This window comes from Oncorhynchus tshawytscha, linkage group LG05 (genome assembly GCF_018296145.1).
Source record: "Oncorhynchus tshawytscha isolate Ot180627B linkage group LG05, Otsh_v2.0, whole genome shotgun sequence".
NCBI lineage: Eukaryota > Metazoa > Chordata > Actinopteri > Salmoniformes > Salmonidae > Oncorhynchus > Oncorhynchus tshawytscha.
The window spans coordinates 56,295,832-56,317,097 of record NC_056433.1 but is presented as its reverse complement, the minus strand read 5'-3'; the positions used below and the strand labels follow the sequence as shown (position 1 = coordinate 56,317,097).

Sequence of the window (21,266 nt, the reverse complement as noted above, 5' to 3'; positions counted from 1 at the left end):
TCCCTTCCTATAGGCAGAAATTTGTGATCTGATTTTCCGAAGCGAGTGCGGGGGATGGCCTTGTAGCTATCCCGGAAGGGGGAGTAGCAGTGGTCGAGTGATTTTACAGATCGAGTACCACAGTGAATGCGTTGTTAGAACTTCGGTAGCATTTTCCTCAAATTTACTTTGTTAAAACCCCCAGCTACAAAAAATGCGGCCTCAGGATATGTGGTTTTCCAATTTGCATAAAGTTCAGTGTAGTTCCTTGAGGGCCGTTGTGGTATCGGCTTGAGAGGGAATATACACGACTGTGACTATGACCGAAGAGATTTCTCTTGGGAGGTAATACGGTCGGCATTTGATTGTAAGGTATTCTACGTCGGGTGAACAAAAGGACTTGAGTTTTTGTACGTTAACACAATCACACCGTGAGTAGTTAATCATGAAACATACACCACCGCCCTTCTTCTTCCCGTAGACTTCTTTATTCCTGTCTGCGTGATGTACTGAGAACCCAGCTGGCTGTATGGACGGGACAGTATATCCGGAGAGAGCCATGATTCTGTGAAACAGAGTATGTTACAGTCCCTGATGTCTTTCTGGAAGGAGATCCTCACCCTGAGCTCATCTACTTTATTGTCCATAGACTGAACATTAGCGAGTAATATACTCGGAAGAGGTGGATGGTGTGCACGCCTCCTGAGTCGGACTAGAAGTCCACTCTGAATACCTCTTCTCCGACGTCGGCTTCTTGGAGCAGCCAATGGGATAAGTTCAATTGCACTGGGGGGTACGAACAAAGGATCCAATTTGGGAATGTCGTTTTCCTGGTCGTAATGCTGGTGAGTTACTGCCGCTCTGATATCCGAAAGTTATTTCCGGCTGTATGTAATAACACAAAAAAACATCCTGGGCTAATAATGTAAGAAATAGCACACAAAAAAAAACAAAATACTGCAAAGTTGCTTAAGAGCTAGAAGCAGAGCTGTCATGTCTGTCGGCACCCTCTACAATACATATACAGTATATGTATTGTATAAACAAAAACAGTGGTTTTACAACCTAGATAAAGCGAGGCAGTGAAAGCAACAGAATGGTAGAATTATGATTTGTGAAATAAAAGCTGATTGTGTGATTAAATGTGTGCTGGCCACAGACCCAGTGCTAGTGGCTAATTACTGGGTGGCAAGGCCCAAGGCTGTGTGTTTGTGTTGGGGCTGACGGGTAGAGCTTGTACCCTGCTCACCTTTCAGTTCTCCCTGCCCTTCCTCTGCGACACGGAGACTGTCGCTGTTCATGTGTGTATGTAGGGTCACATGAGAGTTTCAACTGGGTCATGGCTGAAGGAAGGGCAGTCTGTGTGTATGATAGAGACACAGAACAGATGGGATAACACACTCTCCACAGAAAGCTTCAGTAGTCTGAAAAGCAAATGGACGTGTCTGTCTGACAAAGAGGACTGAGAGAGAGGTGAGAGACTCACACTGTGCTGTGAAAGAATGCAGGGAATGGTTTTTAGGAAAGAGGTAGACAGGGGGCGGAGGCAGGGTGGTTGGCAGGCTTGTGTTGAGAATTACACAGGGGCACTGAGCAGGTTAGTAAAGTGAACTCACATTCCATCCATGCTCAAACAGTGTACCCTCCCCCTCCCCTCCCTCCTCTGCCCCCAGGACAACATTGAGCTGGCTGCAGGCCAACAACTGGACCCGGGCCTGGACCCAGGCCAGTGATTGGTTGATGGAATGTAACTCAGCCCTGTGATTGGTCACCAGGTCATGACTACGTGTTGTGAACGGAGGGAAAGGCTGAGCTCATCTTTGGGGCAGCGTTCAGGAGTAACTCAGTAGTCTGGAGCTAGGTCTGTGGGCTGTTTATTGTAAGTGCTTAACCAGGTGGTGAACTGGAGGGAGAGATGGTTTGTCGATGTGTTTCGACATAGATCATGTCAGGACTATGAAAAGACAACGGTTCCCAGAATGATCTGTATTGATGTGAAATAGCCTAATAACAGAGAATTCCTTGTGGTTTCTATACTCGTATCCCCATGTTAGAGTATCATATGACATAACCCACTGCACAATGCACACACCAAGAAATCTGAACCACAAAGAAAACATCTGAACCACAAATCATGTTTTACTGCTACATGCAGATGAAAGAGAGTACCATCCAAACCATGTGTGCCCTTGGGCCTTAGGTATTATAGTGTTGTTAGCACAGATGTCACGCCCCCTCAGAGAGAGAGAGAGAGAGACACAGCTACAGTGGGGCAAAAAAGTATTTAGTCAGCCACCAATTGTGCAAGTTCTCCCACTTAAAAAGATGAGAGTGGCCTGTAATTTTCATTATAGGTACACTTCAACTATGACAGACAAAATTAGAAAAAAAATCCAGAAAATCATATTGTAGGAATTTTTTATGAATTTATTTGCTAATTATGGTGGAAAATAAGTATTTGGTCAATAACAAAAGTTTATCTCAATACTTTGTTATATACCCTTTGTTGGCAATGACAGAGGTCAAACGGTTTCTGTAAGTCTTCACAAGGTTTTCACACACTGTTGCTGGTATTTTGGCCCATTCATCCATGCAGATCTCCTCTAGAGCAGTGATGTTTTGGGGCTGTTGCTGGGCAACACGGACTTTCAACTCCCTCCAAAGATTTTCTATAGGGTTGAGATCTGGAGACTGGCTAGGCCACTCCAGGACCTTAATGCTTCTTACGAAGCCACTCCTTCGTTGCCCGGGCGGTGTGTTTGGGATCATTGTCATGCTAAAAGACCCAGCCACGTTTCATCTTCAATGTCCTTGCTGATGGAAGGAGGTTTTCACTCAAAATCTCACGATACATGGCCCCATTCATTCTTTCTTTTACACGGATCAGTCGTCCTGGTCCCTTTACAGAAAAACAGCCCCAAAGCATGATGTTTCCACCCCCATGCTTCACAGTAGGTATGGTGTTCTTTGGATGCAACTCAGCATTCTTTGTCCTCCAAACACGACGAGTTGAGTTTTTACCAAAAAGTTCTATTTTGGTTTCATCTGACCATATGACATTCTCCCAATCTTCTTCTGGATCATCCAAATGCTCTCTAGCAAACTTCAGACGGGCATGGACATGTACTGGCTTAAGCAGGGGGACACGTCTGGCACTGCAGGATTTGAGTCCCTGGCGGCGTAGTGTGTTACTGATGGTAGGCTTTGTTACTTTGGTCCCAGCTCTCTGCAGGTCATTCACTAGGTCCCCCTAGTGAATTTATTTGCAAATAAATTCATTAAAAATCCTACAATGTGATTTTCTGGATTTTTTTTTCCTAATTTTGTCTGTCATAGTTGAAGTGTACCTATGATGAAAATTACAGGCCTTTCTCATCTTTTTAAGTGGGAGAACTTGCACAATTGGTGGCTGACTAAATACTTTTTTGCCCCACTGTACATGTGAGCTCTCACATTTTTCAACATTTATACAAAAGGATAGATTTGGAGATAGATAAACTTGGATTTTTCGGTAGGTACATATGCAGGATGCTACCCTCCACAGCATGGCCTTCGCTCCAGATCAAAACTCCAAACCTACAACCTCATTTTGAACCAAAATTAACCAGAGAGATTACTGCTTCCAAGATTTCACTGTTCCAAGCTATATGGAGGGTGCTCTAGCAAACAAACAGCAGAGACCTGAGGACACCATCCAACCTGGAACTGAGTGAGTAGTGTTTGGTCTGATGCTATTTTGCAAGCCAAGAAGAAAATGAAAAAAATGAAAAGTACATTACAATGATATATTTAACTTTATAGAGACTGAATGCTGAGGTAATGCTCAATTAGCACTTAGGTGTGAAGTAAAGGGTGTCGAGGCCTTTGGGCCCAACAAGTGGCCGGAGTCTTTGAAGTGCCCTTTGAAGCCCCCTCACGCTGTTCAAAGACCATTCACTGGTATTTTCTACAAGAAATCTTCCTCCAGAAATAAAAGCATCTCCCAAGTGGGTGTGACACATAGTCCCGTTGCCTGCTGCACTGCTGCTTGGATTCCACCTGGTGATCTGTTCACCATCTGCCCTGGCCTGTCTCCCCCTCTGGTACAGGTACCCCCACCACACTCCCGAGATTTCGCTCACCTCCAGCACACACGCACTGTTGGGGTGAGTGACTCTGAACTTACAATGGCTAGCCCCAAGTCGTTATATATATATTTTTTAAATTGTGCATTTTTCTATTTTGCTTTTTGCCTCATAACTCCTGCACACTTTGTTGACTCCAAACTTTCTTTACCCAACTGCGGGACAGACTATGTTCATTCCCACACTCGGGACACTGGCTCTCTATTGGTTACTTAGACTTTTGGCCTCCCCATCCTATTCTAACCACCTCTCGCTTTGTATTCATGTTACCTGATGAAATCGCTGTACAATATGATCTTGTTGCCATCTGATGCACATTCAGATGTCATAAATCAGCACTGTAGAGCTCTTCCTGTTCTATGCCGTGCCTTGATTGTATTACTGTTGATGATATCAGGAAATGTGCATGTACACCCTGGCCCATCTACTGTTGATGATATCTGGGAATGTGCATGTACACCCTGGCTCACCTACTGTTGATGATATCTGGGAATGTGCATGTACACCCTGGCTCACCTACTGTTGATGATATCTGGGAATGTGCATGTACACCCTGGCTCACCTACTGTTGCTAGCCCCAATTCAGACATGTGCTCTGATATCTGCTTCATTGATTTCTGCTCTCGTAAAAGCCTGGGTTTTCTGCACATTAACACTGGAAACGTATTTCCTAAAATGGATCAATTGAAAGTGTGGGTTCACAGCTCCAATCCAAATGTGTTGGTTATTACTGAGATGTGGTTAAGGAAGAGTGTTTTGAACACTGATGTTAACCTTTCTGGTTATAACCTTTTTCGGCAAGACAGATCTTCCAAAGTTGGGGGAGTGGCAATCTTTACCAAGGATCACCTTCAGTGCTCGGCTGTCTCCACCAAGTCTTTCCCCAAATTTGATTTGCTGGTTTTAAGCATTAAACTTTCAAATAGCTCTTTGTTGACTGTTGCTGGGTGCTATCGTCATCCATCAGCACCGGCCTGTACCCTAACTGCCATTAGCTTTCTCCTGGCCCCTTACACCAAGTCTGAATTTGTCCTGCTAGGTGACCTAATCTGGGACATGCTTAAACCACCGGACCAAATCTTAAAGCAATGGGACTCCTTAAATCTTTCTCAGATTATTACCAATCCCACAATGTATGACTCCAAACACCCAGAAAATGCAACTCTCCTCGACGTTATCCTCACAAATAATCCTGATAGGTATCAGTCTGGTGTTTTCTGTATTGACCTTAGTGTAATCACTGTTTTACAACCTGGGTTTTGTAATGACTGCTCAGTGAAACGACCTGTGCTGATTTGTCATAGATGCTTGCTAATAAACTTTAATGAGCAAGCCTTCCTTCATGAGCTGGCCTCTGTAAAATGGGATAGAATCAGCTTGATCCCCTCTGTCGAAGACGTTTGGACCTTCTTTTTTGATATTTTCAGTGGTATTGTTAACAAATACGACCCCATGAAGAAAAGGATCATTAAAAACAGGTTCAGCCCCTGGTTCGACTGTGATCTTGCAGAGTTACTCTACCTCAAGAATTGCATTTGGCGAAAGGCTCGGCACACGCATACTCAGGCTGACTGGCTATCGTTCAGGCAAATGAGAAATAAGTTCACTTACACTCTCCAGATAGCTAAAGTTAGTTACTTTAAGGATCAGTTCTCTCTCTGTGGGTCTAACCCCAAGAAGTTCTGGAAAACAGTTAAAGACCCTGAGAATAAACCCTCCTCCTCACAGCTGCCCATGTCCCTTAATGGTGATGATGTGGTTGTTACTGACAAGAAACACATGACTGAGCTCGTTAATCACCACTTCATTAGGTCAGGATTCCTATTTGACTAAGCCATGCCTCCTTGCCCGTCCAACATTTCCTCATCTCCCACACCTTCTAATGTGACTATCCCCTTTCTTCCTTAAGGCTTGGCGATGATATGGGCAGCAACCTATCTCCAATCTTTTTAACCTGTCTCTCCTTTCTGGGGAGGTTCCCATTGCTTGGAAGGCAGCCACGGTTCATCCTTTATTTAAAGGGTAGATCAAGCTGATCCTAACTGTTATAGGCCTATTTTTATTTTTCCCTGTTGGAAAAACCTGTCAATAATCAACTGACTGGCTTTCTTGATGTCTATAGTATTCTCTCTGGTATGCAATCTGGTTTCCGCTCAGGTTATGGATGTGTCACTGCAACCTTAAATGCCCTCAATGATGTCACCATTGCCCTTGATTCTAAGCAATGTTTTGCTGCTATTTTTATTGACTTGGCCGAAGCTTTTCATATGGTAGACCATTCTTCTGGGCCGGCTAAGGAGTATTGGTGTCTCTGATGGGTCTTTGGCCTGATTTGCTAACTACCTCTCTCAAAGAGTGCAGTGTATAAAGTCAGAAAATCTGCTGTCTCAGCCACTGCCTGTCACCAAGGGAGTACCCCAAGGCCTGATCCTAGGCCCCACGCCCTTCGCAATAAACATCAACAACATCTGCTCAGGCAGTAGGAAGCTCTCTCATCCATTTATATGCAGATGATACAGTCTTATATTCAGCTGGCCCCTCCCCAGATTTTGTGTTACATGCTCTACAACAAAGCTTTCTTCGTATCCAACAAGCTTTCTCTACCCTTAACCTTGTTCTGAATACCTCCAAAACAAAGGCTTATGTGGCTTGGCAAGAAGAATGCCCCTCTTCCCACAGGTGTTATTACTACCTCTGAGGGTTTAGAGCTTGAGGTAGTCACCTCATACAAGTACTTGGGAGTATGGCTAGACGGTGCACCATCCTTCTCTCAGCACATATCAAAGCTACAGGCTAAAGTTAAATCTAGACTTGGTTTCCTCTATCGTAATCACTTCTCTTTCACCCCAGCTGCCAAACTTATCCTGATTCAGATGACCATCCTACCCATGCTAGATTACGGAGACATCATTTATAGATCGGCAGGTAAGGATGCTCTCGAGCGGCTAGATGTTCTTTACCATTCGGCCATCATATTTCCCACCAATGCTCCTTATAGGACACTCTATTCTCCTCTGTAAACTGATCATCTCTGTATACCCGTCGCAAGACCCACTGGTTTATGCTTATTTATAAAACCCTCTTTGGCCTCACTCCACCCATCTGAGATATCTATTGCAGCCCTCATCCTCCATATACAACACCCATTCTGCCAGTCACATTCTGTTAAAAGTCCCCAAAGCACACACATCCCTGGGTCGTTCCTCTTTTCAGTTCGCTGCAGCTAGTGACTTGAACGAGCTGCAACAAACATTCAAACTGGAAAGTTTTACCCTTGCTTCCAAAGAGCTCACTTTCTACTGGATTACAACATTGAAAGCTAAGTAGCAGTCCAATAATCAACTATTTCCTCCGATCTACACTATATTCCATCTCCTAGAATTCCATCGTGCTGCGTAGAATCTTTCTGGGAGTATAGAACCTTGATCCACCTCCGAGTGCAACTGTGTCACCTCAGGTCTGATAGCAGTGTGGGTTCTGGAGGGGTATCTCATGGTTTTAATTCTTCTGTCAGGCCTGGGGATGAGGGCCTTGGTTTATGTCTTTGACCATGTCAGGAGACCCTTTTACATTTTTGGGAGTGTTTTTATTCACAGAAAGGAAAGAGGGAAGAAGACAGGATAAGATTTTGTTGAATTTGAAGCAGACAATTTGGGCTTTTGTTAATGTAAATTATTATATCAGATTTTTTTCTCTCTTGGTTTCTCTGTATCATCTTCTCCCCATCTCTCTCTCTCTCTCTTTGATTTGATTTCCCTCTCTCACTCTGTGCATTAGATCATATCACTGGCACATGGCTGGTATGTGAGTGTGTGTTTAATTATCCTCAGTGCTCTGGCCCAGTGTCAGTCCGTTGGGGTCTGCATGTGGTGGTGTGTGTGTGTGTGTCTGTTTCTACTCAGCTGGCCAGTACCCTGCCTCTCCTTCTGATTCCCATTACCAATCCCATACCAAATTTCCCATCGCCTTGGGCTAGACTTATGCTTAGGGAGTAGCTCCGTGTCACAGGAACTACATGATTCACACAACATAATCCATACCACCTTCTAACTCACTCAACATAATATGAACACACACACTCCTGATATGATTTACACACACCATTCTTACCTGAGGAGTGTTAATACCAGTTGCTCCCTCATAAAACCTGAGAGGATATGGGACTGTTCCCAGACCTATGTCTGACATCAGAGAACACAGCTCCATGTCCCCTGCCAGGAGTTGTGGCTGTACTCAGAACATCCCGGGCCATGTGTTAGTGTCAGTGGATCCTCAAAGGGGAGCTGAAACAGAGCAGAGTGCTCAGTTAGAAGGGCCTGTTAGCATTGAAGTGATTGTCTCTTACCCAATAGTTCTGGAGGCAGCCCAGCAACAATGGATCTGGCCAATGCTGAAATAAACTGCTATCCAGACAAAGTATTCGATTTCTCTTCAGAAAGACAGGAAAATACCCGAGAGAAAGAGAGAGAGAGGTGTTTTGAGGGACATAATGATGACAGGACAGTTGTGTATTCAACAGTGGCCAGAGGAGCATACAATTTTAGCCCAGTCAGTCAGTCTGCCTGTCTGTGTGTCATCATCCTGTCTTAAACACAGAGACACACTTTACTACCGCTGTTCATGCTCTCTCATTCTCTATCCATCCCTCTTCTATCCCTCCCGTCTCTCTCCCCCTACCTCTTCGCTCTCTCTCTCTTTTTCTCTCAGTCGATCTGTCTTTCTTATTGTCCCTTATAAACAAAGTGATTGTGATTTTATAATTTACTATCAGTTTGAAATTATCTACACATGACTGAGTAGGTTATTCATCTAGATGTGCAGTAAGACAGCGGTTAGGGTTTTCAGAGAGCATATTAAGATCGATGAGAGCGTTTATGCTTGAGAGTGATAGTGACAATATATACTGAGTGTACAAGACATTAAGGAACACCTGCTCTTTCCATGACATAGACTGACCAAGTGAATCCAGGTGAAAGCTATGGTCCCTTATTGATGTCACTTATTAAATCCACTTCAATCGGTGCATATGAAGGGGAGGAGACAGGTTAAAGAAGGATGTTTAAGCCTTGAGAGAATTGAGACATGGATTCAGAGGGTGAATGGACAAGACAAAAGAGTGCCTTTGAACGGGGTATGGTAGTAGGTGCCAGGTGCACCGGTTTGTGTCAATAACTGCAACGCTGCTGGGTTTTTCACACTCAACAGTTCCCATTGTGTATCGAGAATGGTCCACCACCCAAAGAACATCCAGCCAACTTAACACAACTCTGGGAGGCATTGGAGTCAACATGGGCCAGCATCCCTCTGGAACGCTTTTGAATCTTTGTTTATTTCATACCCTGATGAATTGAGGCTGTTCTGAGGGTAAAAGGGGAGGGTGCAACTCAATATTAGGAAGGTGCTCCCAATGTTTTGTACACTCAGTGTATATTTCAAAGCTGTCTGTGTATTTCATGTGGGTGACTAAATGTGAGAAATTGCATGTTAGGGAGCAAGGCGTTCAATGTGTGTAGAAATCGACAGTGTGAATTTATGGATGAAAGTGTGTAAAAAGTATGCGTGGGTTGCCCAGAGGGCAAGAACACAGAGATTCTTCTGACAGATTATATTGGCAAGTTACCTTGTTTGGCCTGACTGAGAGTGTGTATGGATAAGTCGTGTGTGAGGTTGAGGTGCTGTATAGGCTCTAAGGGGGAGGAGCATGGGCCATTCTGCCGTGTGTTGACTGTGAATGTTCTGAGTAATTCGGCTAGTAGGTCTCAACCCCCCCCCTTCCCTGCCAGGCCAGCATGCATTGCCTCAGCCACGTCAGCCTGGGGAGGGGAGGGGGGCTACTGCACACACACACAATTTAGACAGAGTGATGCATATCTGTTAACACTAGTTACAGTACGAGGTCATGTCCAATCCAGATACATTAGAAGGATTTTAGGCCTCGTTACTTTCACTGAAGTGTTTGAGTGTTTTTGGACCAGGTGTGACCCTTCTGATCCCTCCCATTGATCACTGTCAGCTAATCACACCTTCCTCACTGATGATGGCATAGCCAGTCCAAGTGGGACCCATAGATAAAGGAGAGAGGGATGGAGAGAGAGAGAAAGAGAGGGGAAGGATGTGTAGGTGAAACCTAGGAGCATGTGTTGTCCAGATGCATATCAGAAAGAAAGAAAGCAGAGATGCAGTGCTTCAGGCCTGAAGATAATAAGCTGGAGAGTTACTGGAAACTTCCAAGAGGGCAGCGTGAATGAATAAAGTGAGAGATGAGTGAAAAGAAGGAGGGGGGACCAGTGTTCAGTCCAAACCCTCAAAGCCTGAATTGTTAACACTTTACACTCATTGAAAATGGCAGATTTGGGCACTGAGAAGCTGTACAGTAAAATGGCTCTGTGCTTCACAGCTCTGTATGGGTTTTGACTGACGGACGTTTTGAACTTGATCACTCTATGCGACAAGAAGTTAATTGGGCAACTTTTGCAAATGTTTTGTTGTCTGAGTGAGAAAAATGCTCTAAGTTAAGAGGACTTCACATTTCCATATCATAAAACTCATGTCATATACAGTGTCAATGTTTATGATCAATATGTGTGATGACATGGCGTCATACCCTGGGTTGTTCTGAACAGAATGAGCCTATGTTTATCTATTGTGAAGAACATTTGCTGTGGAACACGCACCTGAATGATCTCGTGACTCCATTCCATGCGCACCAAAATGACCATCTGCTTCTTTGAATTGCCCTGTGAAAGGCTAAAACTGTAAGATCGTATTTAAAATGTAACTGGTCATGTTGGCAATATAACAAACTTTGAAATTATGCCCACCTGACCCAGACTGAGATTTAAAATGGCCGTTTTTGGATTGCATAAACAACAACCATAATTGTGTGATGGCGGGGATGGGGTTGTGTTCAACACAACTACAATTGTTCTTGCTCTAGTTCCTCAAAGTCACAGCTAGGAGAGCTCATAAAAGCACCTTATAGTTGAATACTCTTCTTTGAGTCATAAAAGTGCAGTGAAATGACGTAGGAACTGTGCACACTATGGAGAGGTTTGTGACCACTTGGAGACACCCGTTAGACCTCTCACTCAAACCCTTGTCATTTTTTCCCCCCTTACTTTTCACCTACCTCACATTTTCCAGGAATATTCTTATCGTGTTACTGAATGTATCCAGAGTATTTTCAGATTTCGTTATCAACAAATACGGTGAAAAGTACAGTAAATGTACAATGCACATATAAATCAACAGTGTAATGTTTGTATTCAGTCTTGTGTCAGGTGAACTCTCCTCAACTTTGGTCTAATAATTCCTATATATTCCTTCCTATAATCTCCAAACGGTTCTCTTGTCATTTCTACCATGCTTCTGCATATTCTTTTCATATTTCTTCTGTCAGAAACATGTATATTTAGCCCTATCCATATACAGTAGGCCAATTCCCACTAGCGTAAAGGGTTAAACACCTACAAAACTTAGCAGGACTCAACACTCACTCTCACATGTACAGCACACACACATTCACAGGAGCACTAAGACACGGGCACTATGTGCACTTATGAATACACTTTAAGATATACACAGTATCCCACAAGCACATTCATTTTTTCCTTTCACACATCATTGCTATTGACTTCCAGGCTTGGCTGCAGTGCATGTGAGTGTGGTTAGGGGGATGTGGGGATGACCAGGCAGCCTGGGAGACAGGGGACACACAGGGACTCAAGCTGCTGCTCTGGACACTCCCTGGTTGGGGAGAGGACATTGAGAGGCCTGGAAAGGATAGATCCTTCCGGAAACAGGACATGCATGTGTGGAATAGGAGATGGAGAGAGGAGATGGAATGATGGAGATTCACCTCAAAAAACTGTAGGTAGAGACACAGAAGTGAAACATAGACATGTGCCTGCCTATCCTCTGCCTGTACAGCCCCCCCCCTGTGAGCTGTGTGTTACGGCTCAGGGGGGCTTAGTGAAGAATGACGAACAGTCAGAAACCTTCAACTGCTACATGGTTGAATAGGCTCCTCCTAGAATTGTGTTAACATTTCAGTGGGGAATGTGGAAACCAAACCTTAGTCTGGTCATCTGTTTGTTTGTGTTTTGTTTTAATAAGCGTGGTGAGGAATTTACTAAATAGGTTTACTTTTTCCTAAGGTATGAGAGACAATCCTTCTGACACATGTCAGTGTGACCTCACAGACTCGTATAAGGAAGGGAACAACGTAATGAAATTCAAACACATGCTCCAGAATGCTCACTCGCAAAACACACACACACACCTGCACATACACGCATCCTCATATACAGAACATATCGAAGCTCCTCTGTTTTGGACTTTTTCACAAATCCACGCCTATTCAAATCCCAGAGCTACGTCTTTCATTTGAAAAAGTCATGTACTAACATATGCATTTCCTGCAGCAATTTTGTGGTTGAAAAAACATGTGCACATGCACATCCGCTCATTACCTCCAAGTCAGGTGTTTTTACCTTATCCTCTCTGGTACAAGTGTCCCACCTCGACAACAGCCAGTGAAATTGCAGGGCGCCAAATTCAAAACAACAAATCACATAATTAAAATTCCTCAAACATACAAGTATTTTACACCATTTTAAAGATAAACTTCTTGTAAATCCAGCCACAGTGTCCGATTTCAAATAGGCTTTACGGCGAAAGCACACTGATTATGTTAGGTCAGCAACTAGTCACAGAAAACCATACAGCCAAGAAGAGGGCTCACAAAGTCAGACATAGCGTTTAAATTAATCACTAACCTTTGATCTTCATCAGATGGCACTCACAGGACTTCATGTTACACAATAAATGCGTGTTTTTTCGATGAAGTTAATCTTTATGTCCAAAAACCTCATTTGTAATTGGTGTGTTGTGTTCAGAAATGCATTGTCTCAAACAAACATCCAGTGAAAGTGCAGAGAGCCACATCAAATTACAGAAATACTCATTATAAACATTGATAAATGATACAAGTATTAAACATACGAATACAGATAAACTTCTCCTTAGTGCAACCGCTGTGTCAGATTTCAAAAAGGCTTTACAGCGAAAGCACACTTTGCGATTATGTTAGGTCAGCTCCTAGCCACAGAAACCCATACAGCCATTTTCCAACCAAGGAGGGTGTCACAAAAGTCAGAAATAGCATTAAAATTAATCACTTACCTTTGAAGATCATCAATCTGGTGGCACTCCCAGATCTCCATGTTAGACAACAAATGTTCATTTTGTTCGATAAAGTTAATCTTTATGTCCAAATACCTCCGTTTTGTTGGTGCATTTTGTTCAGAAATCCAAAGGCACAATGCGTGCCCTGAAAACCAAGACGAAAAGTACAATAAAAGAGAGTAGAAACATGTCAAACCATGTTTAAAATCAATCCTTAGGTTGTTTTTGTCATAAATAATCAATAATATTTCAACCGGACAAAAGCTTCGTCAATGGAAAAGGTAAACCAAGAAATGCGCACTCCTGATCGATCACGTGCTTGGTTCATGGATGGAAATTTCCACTGTCCTCTCATTGAAAGCGGTGTATCTATATTTTTCAGAGTAAAAGCCTGAAACAATGCCTAAAGACTGGTCACATTTTGAGGAAGCCATAGAGATCGTGAACTGGGTCCTAAGTCTTTGTATGGTGGATAGGCTATCAATGGAAAAACAGCCTTTCAAAATAATAGTACTTCCTGGTTGGATTTTCCTCAGGTTTTCGCCTGCCATATCAGTTCTGTTATACTCACAGACATTATTTTCACAGTTTTGGAAACTTTTAATTTTGGCACGCTTTTCATCCAAAATTCCGAATGCTGCCTCTACCCTAATGAAGTTCTTAACAGCTTACGCCCACATACCCATTCATGTGCAAACACACACACTCGCTAATTCCATTAGACCTCTGCTGACTGCTGACATTACCATAAAGCATGTACAGTGCATTCTGAAAGTATTCAGACCCATTGACTTTTTCCACACTTTGTTACATTACATCCTTATTCTAAAATGTATTTAAATCCTGTTTTTTCCCTCATCAATCTACACACCCCATAATGACAAAGCAAAAACACGCAATCCTGTCTCAGAGCTCTACGGACAATTCCTTCAACCTCATGGCTTGGTTTTTGCTCGTACATGCACTGTCAACTGTGGGACTTTATATAGACAGGTGTGTGCCTTTCAGAATCATGTCCAATCTTTTGAATTTATCACAGGTGGACTCCAATCAAGTTGTAGAAACATCTCAAGGATGATCAATGGAAACAAGATGTACCTGAGCTCAATTTTGAGTTTCAGAGCAAAGGGTCTGAATGCCTTCAGAAAGTATTCATGCACCTTGACTTTGTCCACATGTTGTTGTGTTGTACAGTCTGGATTCTTTTGTCCCAGGCCTTCACACAATAATGTCAAAGTGGAATTATTATTTTTATTACATTTTTACAAATTAATAAAAAATGAAAAGCTGAAATGTCTTGACTCAAGTATTCATCCCCTTTGTTATGGCAATCCTAAATAAGTACAGGAGTAGAAATGTGCTTAACAAGTCACATAATAAGTTGCATGGACTCACTCTATGTGCAATAATAGTGTTTAACGTGATTTTTGAATGACTACCTCATCTCTGTACCCCATACATACAAGTAAGGTCCTTCAGTTGAGCAGTGAATTTCAAACACAGATTCAACCACACAGACCAGGGCACCTATTGGTAGATCAGTAAAAATAAAAAAAGCAAACATTGAATATCCCTTTGAGCATGGTGAAGATATTTTTATTACACTTTGGATGGTATATCAATACACCCAGTCACTACAAAGATACAGGCGTCCTTCCTAACTCAGTTGCCGGAGAGGAAGGAAAACGCTCAGGGATTTCAACATGAGGCCAATTGTAACGCTCTGGGCGTAGTGGGTGCGAAGTCAGGTGCAGGAAGCAGAGAGTACAGGGTAGTGCTTTTAATTGCACACAAGGTGAACATAAGCCTCCCCACAGGGTGCACAACAAAACAAATGCCCCAAACACGGGGACTCACAGTCTGGAGAAAAGCCCAAGAACGAAAAACACGTCAACCTCAAATGTGCACAGTAGCAACACAAAACAATCCCTCACAAAGAGCAGGCGGGCCAACTGGCTAACATAGCCTGAATAATCAGCCTACACACAAAACAGGTGAAACCAATAAACAGAAAAGGGATCAGTGGCAGCTAGTAGGCCGGTGACGATGACCGCCGAGTGCCACCTGAACAGGAAGGGGAGCCACCTTCGGTAGGAGTCGTGACACCAATGGAGACATTAAAACAGTTACAGAGTTTAATGGCTGTGATTGGAGAAAACTGAGGATGGATCAACAACATGTAGTTACTCCACAATACTAACAATACTAACCTAATAGACAGAGTGAAAAGAAGGAAGCCTGAACAGAATAAAAATATTCCAAAACATGCATCCTGTTTGCAATAAGGCACTAAAGTAAAACTGCAACAAATGTGGAAAAGCAATTCACTATATTTCCTGAATACAAAGCATTATGTTTGGGGCACATTTCAACACAACACATCACTGAATACCACTTTTCATATTTTCAATCGTGGTGGCTGCATCATGTTATGGGTATGTTTCTCATTGGCAAGGACTAGGGAGTTTATAGGATAAAAATACATGGATTAGAGCTAAGCACAGGCAAAATCCTAGAGGAAAACATGTTCCACTTTGCTTTCCAACAGACACTGGGAGATAAATTCACATTTCAGCAGGACAACAACCTAAAACACAAGGCCAAGAGTTGCTTACCAAGACGGCATTGAATGTTTCTGAGTGGCCTATTTACAGTTAAATCAGCTTGAAAATCTATGACAAGACTTGAAAATTACTGTATAGCAATGATTAACAACCAACTTGACAGATCTTGAAGAATTTTTAAAAGTATAATGTGCAAATATTGTACAATCCAGGTGTGCAATGCTCTTAGAGACTTACCCAGAAAGACTCACGGCAATAATCACTGCCAAAGGAGATTCTAACGTGTATTGAGTACTTATCTAATCAAGATATAGTAGTGTTTTATTTGTAATAATTTTTGTACAAATATTAAGATTTTTCTAGCGATTTTAATCCCACTTTGTAACTGTGGAAATGAATACTTTCTGAAGGCACTGTATACCTCCTTACACAGGCTCAAACATGAACGAACACACACACTGGGACACACATTGTAAAAGGGCTGTCATTAACCCCATGATTGCCCCTGTGGTCCTTCAGGCCTACGTTCTCTCTCCAGCTGGACTGGCGCTGTCTGTCTGGAAATCTGTTAGTGTCTAGCTGTTAATATGAAGTCACAACAAATCTCTCTGCTGAGAGATCTCTCTCTCTCTCTCTCTCTCTCGCTCTCACTCTCTCTCTCTCTCTCTCTCGCTCTCTGGAGCTGTGTGTGTGTGTGTCACAGATGTCAATATTGTTATCTCTGAACTGGGTGTGTGTAATGAATTCTGTCTACAGTGTTATCTCACGGTTGACAGTGTTAACAGCGGTTTTGTAAAATGTGTGTTTATACACTGCTATCTCTGGTCTGTCTGCACTCCAACATAGTAGGGAATGAGTTTGTCTGGAGAGGTTATGGTCGGGAATATTACAGCAAGCAGTGGAAAACTCCAGTGTGTGTGAGTGTGTGTGCCAGCAGTGGCACTGTGACCTCTACAGATACACTGGCCTCGCTCTCTCTCTACCTTTCCTCCATTAAGCACATACTGTATTAGGTGCAGAGAGAGAGGGAAGCAGGTTAGATTTACTTGATTATGTTGAAGTTGTACTATAGATACCCTCTCAAGGTCATAGGCTATTACTGTGAGGCCACAACTCTGTAGAAGTGATAGTGTGATAGCATGGGTGAGAAAGACAGGGTGAATGTGTGACTGGATGAGTCTATGACAGATTTGGGGTAGGTGTGTGTAAGGACAGGCAAACGGTGTGCAGACAGTGGCAGCAGTGTCAGTAAGGAGGGTTGAGGTGTTCCAGCTGCAGTACTGTACTGTACACTCTGGCCTGTTTGTTTGTTGCTCTTTTTACTCTCTGTGGTTTGTACTTACAGCCTTTCCACCTTATAGCTTTCCAAACTGTCTGCCAGACCTGATTTACACAGGACACCGTGTGTGTGCGTGTGTTCTGATCCTACACACAGTGTATCAGCTATGTTGCTGTATCATGTCGACACATTACCTTGATGTGTTATGTTGACACTCTCGTCAGGGTTTTTTTAATAGTGCAGTGGGCTAAATCAGGGTCAAAGTGTTTCTTGGTGTTCTTAAATAAATCTACTTTCCAACAAACGTATACCCCTCATGTTTATGAGCTTAAAAAAAGAAGACACCTGTATCATGTCAGATATAGAGTTGAAATGTATTCAATTTTGAGTTTGCATCACAATATTACACTTTATATTACACAAGCCTGAAATATAACAAAACTGTTTGACATGAAAAAAAATATTAGGGCTACAGTGAGTTGGTACTGCATTACCTTGTTTGTGCATTACGTTGTGTTAATATAGTGTCCCATAATATGTTGTGTCTCAGGGCAGCGACAGACCACAGTGTGGACAACAGCACAGCCATGCTGAGGGAGTGGCTGAAGCAGGCTCAGGACCAGTACCACTATGTGGAGTGGAGACCTATGGAGGAGCCCAAGTAAGTCTACTTTACCCCCTCCCAGCCAACCTCCCCTCCCCAGACTCAGGGCATCTCACCACACCATCTAGTCTGGTTCACATTCTTACATTTTATACATCTTTGAAGTTCACTGCTCATCAGTGCATGGTAGAAATGAGACACTGAAAGTAAAGCTCTTTGTCATGTCCTCAGGTCCTATACTGATGAGTGGGGGCCCAAGCACTGGCCTCCGTCCCGCTTCAACCATGTGATGAAGCTGAGGCAGGCTGCTCTTAAGGCAGCACGGGAACGCTGGGCAGATTACATACTGGTGAGACTGAGTTCATAATATACCTATGAGATCGTTATTATTGTATGTATGTGAATGATGATACCTGCTTTCTGTCTCTGGTTTCATGAGACTGTATACCTGCAATACTAGATGTTTGTTAGATTACATTTTGTGTGTTTATGCGGTATCCTGCTCTGTCTCTCTCCGTATCTAGTTTGCAGACGGTGATAACCTGCTGACCAACCCAAAGATTCTCAACCTGCTCATGGCTGAGAACCTGACTCTGGTAGCTCCCATGCTAGAGTCACGCTCTCTCTACTCTAACTTCTGGTGTGGCATCACCCCACAGGTAAACAGCCTAATAGGGAACACATCATTACTCTCTTTGTCACCTCTTCACCGTGGCAATTAAAGTCATTCCAATTACCATTTGGGACCTCATAGCACTCGGTACCCCTTAGCCCTTCACATTTTAAATTCTCTCTCTGTCTCCTTCTATCTTCATCTTTCTCCCTCTCCATTTCTCTCCATCTCTCCCCCAGGGTTACTACAAACGTACCCCTGACTACCAGCCAATCAGGGAATGGAAGCGTCTGGGTTGCTTCGCTGTACCCATGGTGCACTCTACCTTCCTGCTGGACCTGAGGCGTGGCGCCAGCAGGGAGCTGGCCTTCTACCCCCCTCACCCTGATTACAGCTGGGCCTTCGATGACATCATGGTGTTCTCCTTCTCTGCCAGGCAGGCAGGTCAGAGTTCAACACACACCCCCAACCCCAATCGCCCCCCATCCCTTCAACCCCGCCACGTGTGGTCACCATGAGCCTGTCCAGAAACAAAATCCTCGTCCATGTTATTGGATGTTGTAAAACATAGCCCTCACACTATAGCTACCCCACCCACGTACCAAATGTGTAAGCTTACAGTCATATAGCCTGGTTCAGAAACAACCGCTAGTACTATGTCTTGTGCTAAAGGCATGTTTTACAAAATAACCGATCAGGTGTTTAAATGAGGGAAACAAGGCAGGCTGGGTAATTGATGTTGACCAGATGTGTGACTTAATTATTTGACTGAATGTGTGTAATTATACAATTTCGCTACACCTGCAAACACGTGTATGTGACCAATAACATTTGATTTGATTTAATTGTTGTGGCTAATGATCGGTAGAGTACCAGCAGAACTATCACACCCATAACAGGAATGCACAAACACGTACTAAAAACACAGTAATGTCACACACTTACTCACATCTCACTGTCTCTCTCTCTCTCATACGCACGCACACAACTCTCACACACATTGACACACACACACGGGCCATGTTCTTTAAGTGTTTCTTCCATTGGTTAGGGCATTAAACAATTCAATACAATCATTGACGTGCTCTAAGCATAGATAATAACCGAGACAATACTAACTGAATCCATCTGTGAAATGCTACAGGAATATGATGATGACCAGTGACCACAGAATGATACTGATCATGAGTGATTGAACCTGTCAGACATCGAGTTCTTAGTTACCTTTCAGAAGAGGCCCTAATACCCACAAATGGTACATGTTATTGAATGAATATGTAGACATGGTATGTATGTACACTAAAGTGCCTAAGTTACTTATACACAAAACCATAGGTGTCCAATAGGCCTACGGAAGCCAAAGTAAACCGAATTGAACTCGCCAAAACCATACAACTACTCCTGTCTATACAAAAACAAATACAATCCTTCAAAACATTACAACAGAGAGCGTGATTCGGCCACAGAGGATCACCAGCCTCTCCCAAAAAATTGCTCCGGATTGCTTCAAATCACAAGGCCAAGACATTGTTGTATATATTCCGTCAGTTGTATATCCTTGTGCTTACTGTATCTTCCTTTAAATACTGTGGTTATATGAGACATTGTGTATGCTTAGCTGTGCGAGTCTGTCTACCAGCATGTACTTCGCTGATACAATCATTGTAGTGTTTGTGTATAGCAGTGTTTGTTTCCAGATGTCCAGGTGTATGTGTGTATCAGTGTGTTGTTGATGAACTCTGTGTGACTGTGTTTGTTTCCAGATGTGCAGATGTACGTGTGTAACAGAGAGCACTATGGCTTCCTACCGGTTCCTCTGAAGGCCTCGCAGAATGTTGACGACGAGAAGGAGAGCTTCACACACACCATCGCTGAGGCCATGAGTAAGCACACACACCTATGACAAGCACACACATACCTCTCTAAATAACACAGTCCCCTACAGATGGTCCACTAACACTGACCCAAGCCTTAACCCTGAACTTAACCCTAACCCTTAAGCAAAAACCTATCCTTAACCCTGATGCTTATCACCAGAATAGCAGTTAATAGTTTAAGCATCTATAGCCCATCACTACTTCTTTCTGTCTCAGGCCTGCTGCAGTGCTTTACTAACTCCGAAGATTATCTATTATATTGACAAGATAGTCAAGTGACTACTCTAACAATGGAAATACATGTCCTCAAAGATGGCGGGAAGAGGCGAGACCATTCTAGTCCATTAGAGAGCAGATACACTTGTAAACATCCACAACTCCAATATGAAGTTGTTTTTTCAAGTTGATGAAATGCCACTTGCGTCCATTTATATCAGTGCATTCGTTATAACGACACAGGGCGAGACCCAGATACAGACACAGGAGGCAGATGGTTTGAGTCTCTGATATTTATTGAGCAACAAGGGGCAGGCAAGAGGCAGGTCGAGGACAGACAAGAGTTCATAACCAGGTCAGAGTGCAAACGGTAAAGGGTGGCAGGCAGGCTCGAGGTCAGAGGCAGGCAGAATGGTCAGGCAGGCGAGCTCAGTGTCAGGGCAGGCAAGAGGTCAAAACCGGGAGGACTAGAAAAAACAGACTAGGAAAAACAGGTACTCGAAAACACGCTGGTTGACTTGACAAGGCAAGACGAACTGGCAACAGACAAACAGAGAAACAGGTATATATACACTGAGGGTAATAGGGAAGATGGGTGACACATGGAGGGGGATGGAGACAATCACAAGGACAGGTGAAACCGAACAGGGTGTGACAGTACCCCCCCAGGAGCACCACCTGGCGTCCTACCTGGGTGCTTTTCTGGTTGACCAGGGTGTCCTTAGCGGGAACCCAGCACCCTCTCCTCTGGGCCATAGCCCTCCTAGTCAACCAGGTACTGGAAACCCCTGCCCCGTGGTCAAACACTCAGGAGGCTTCTCACC

The 21,266-nt window shown here is 43.4% G+C and overlaps 1 protein-coding gene across 2 annotated transcripts in view; it reads left to right on the top strand.

The window, feature by feature from the left end:
* LOC112250918 (procollagen galactosyltransferase 2) overlaps nucleotides 1–21,266 on the top strand; it is a 42,270-nt gene that overhangs the window by 8,228 nt on the left and 12,776 nt on the right. The window contains exons 1-6 of one of the 2 annotated variants that reach the window (XM_024421471.2): nucleotides 4,102–4,124; nucleotides 17,683–17,793; nucleotides 17,968–18,085; nucleotides 18,261–18,395; nucleotides 18,589–18,793; nucleotides 20,113–20,232. In XM_024421471.2, coding sequence (XP_024277239.1) covers nucleotides 17,720–17,793; nucleotides 17,968–18,085; nucleotides 18,261–18,395; nucleotides 18,589–18,793; nucleotides 20,113–20,232 — 652 coding nt within the window. In that variant the 5' untranslated portion in view covers nucleotides 4,102–4,124; nucleotides 17,683–17,719. Of the gene's footprint in view, nucleotides 1–4,101; nucleotides 4,125–17,682; nucleotides 17,794–17,967; nucleotides 18,086–18,260; nucleotides 18,396–18,588; nucleotides 18,794–20,112; nucleotides 20,233–21,266 lie in introns of those variants that run through there. The other variant, XM_024421470.2, reaches the window with a different exon arrangement.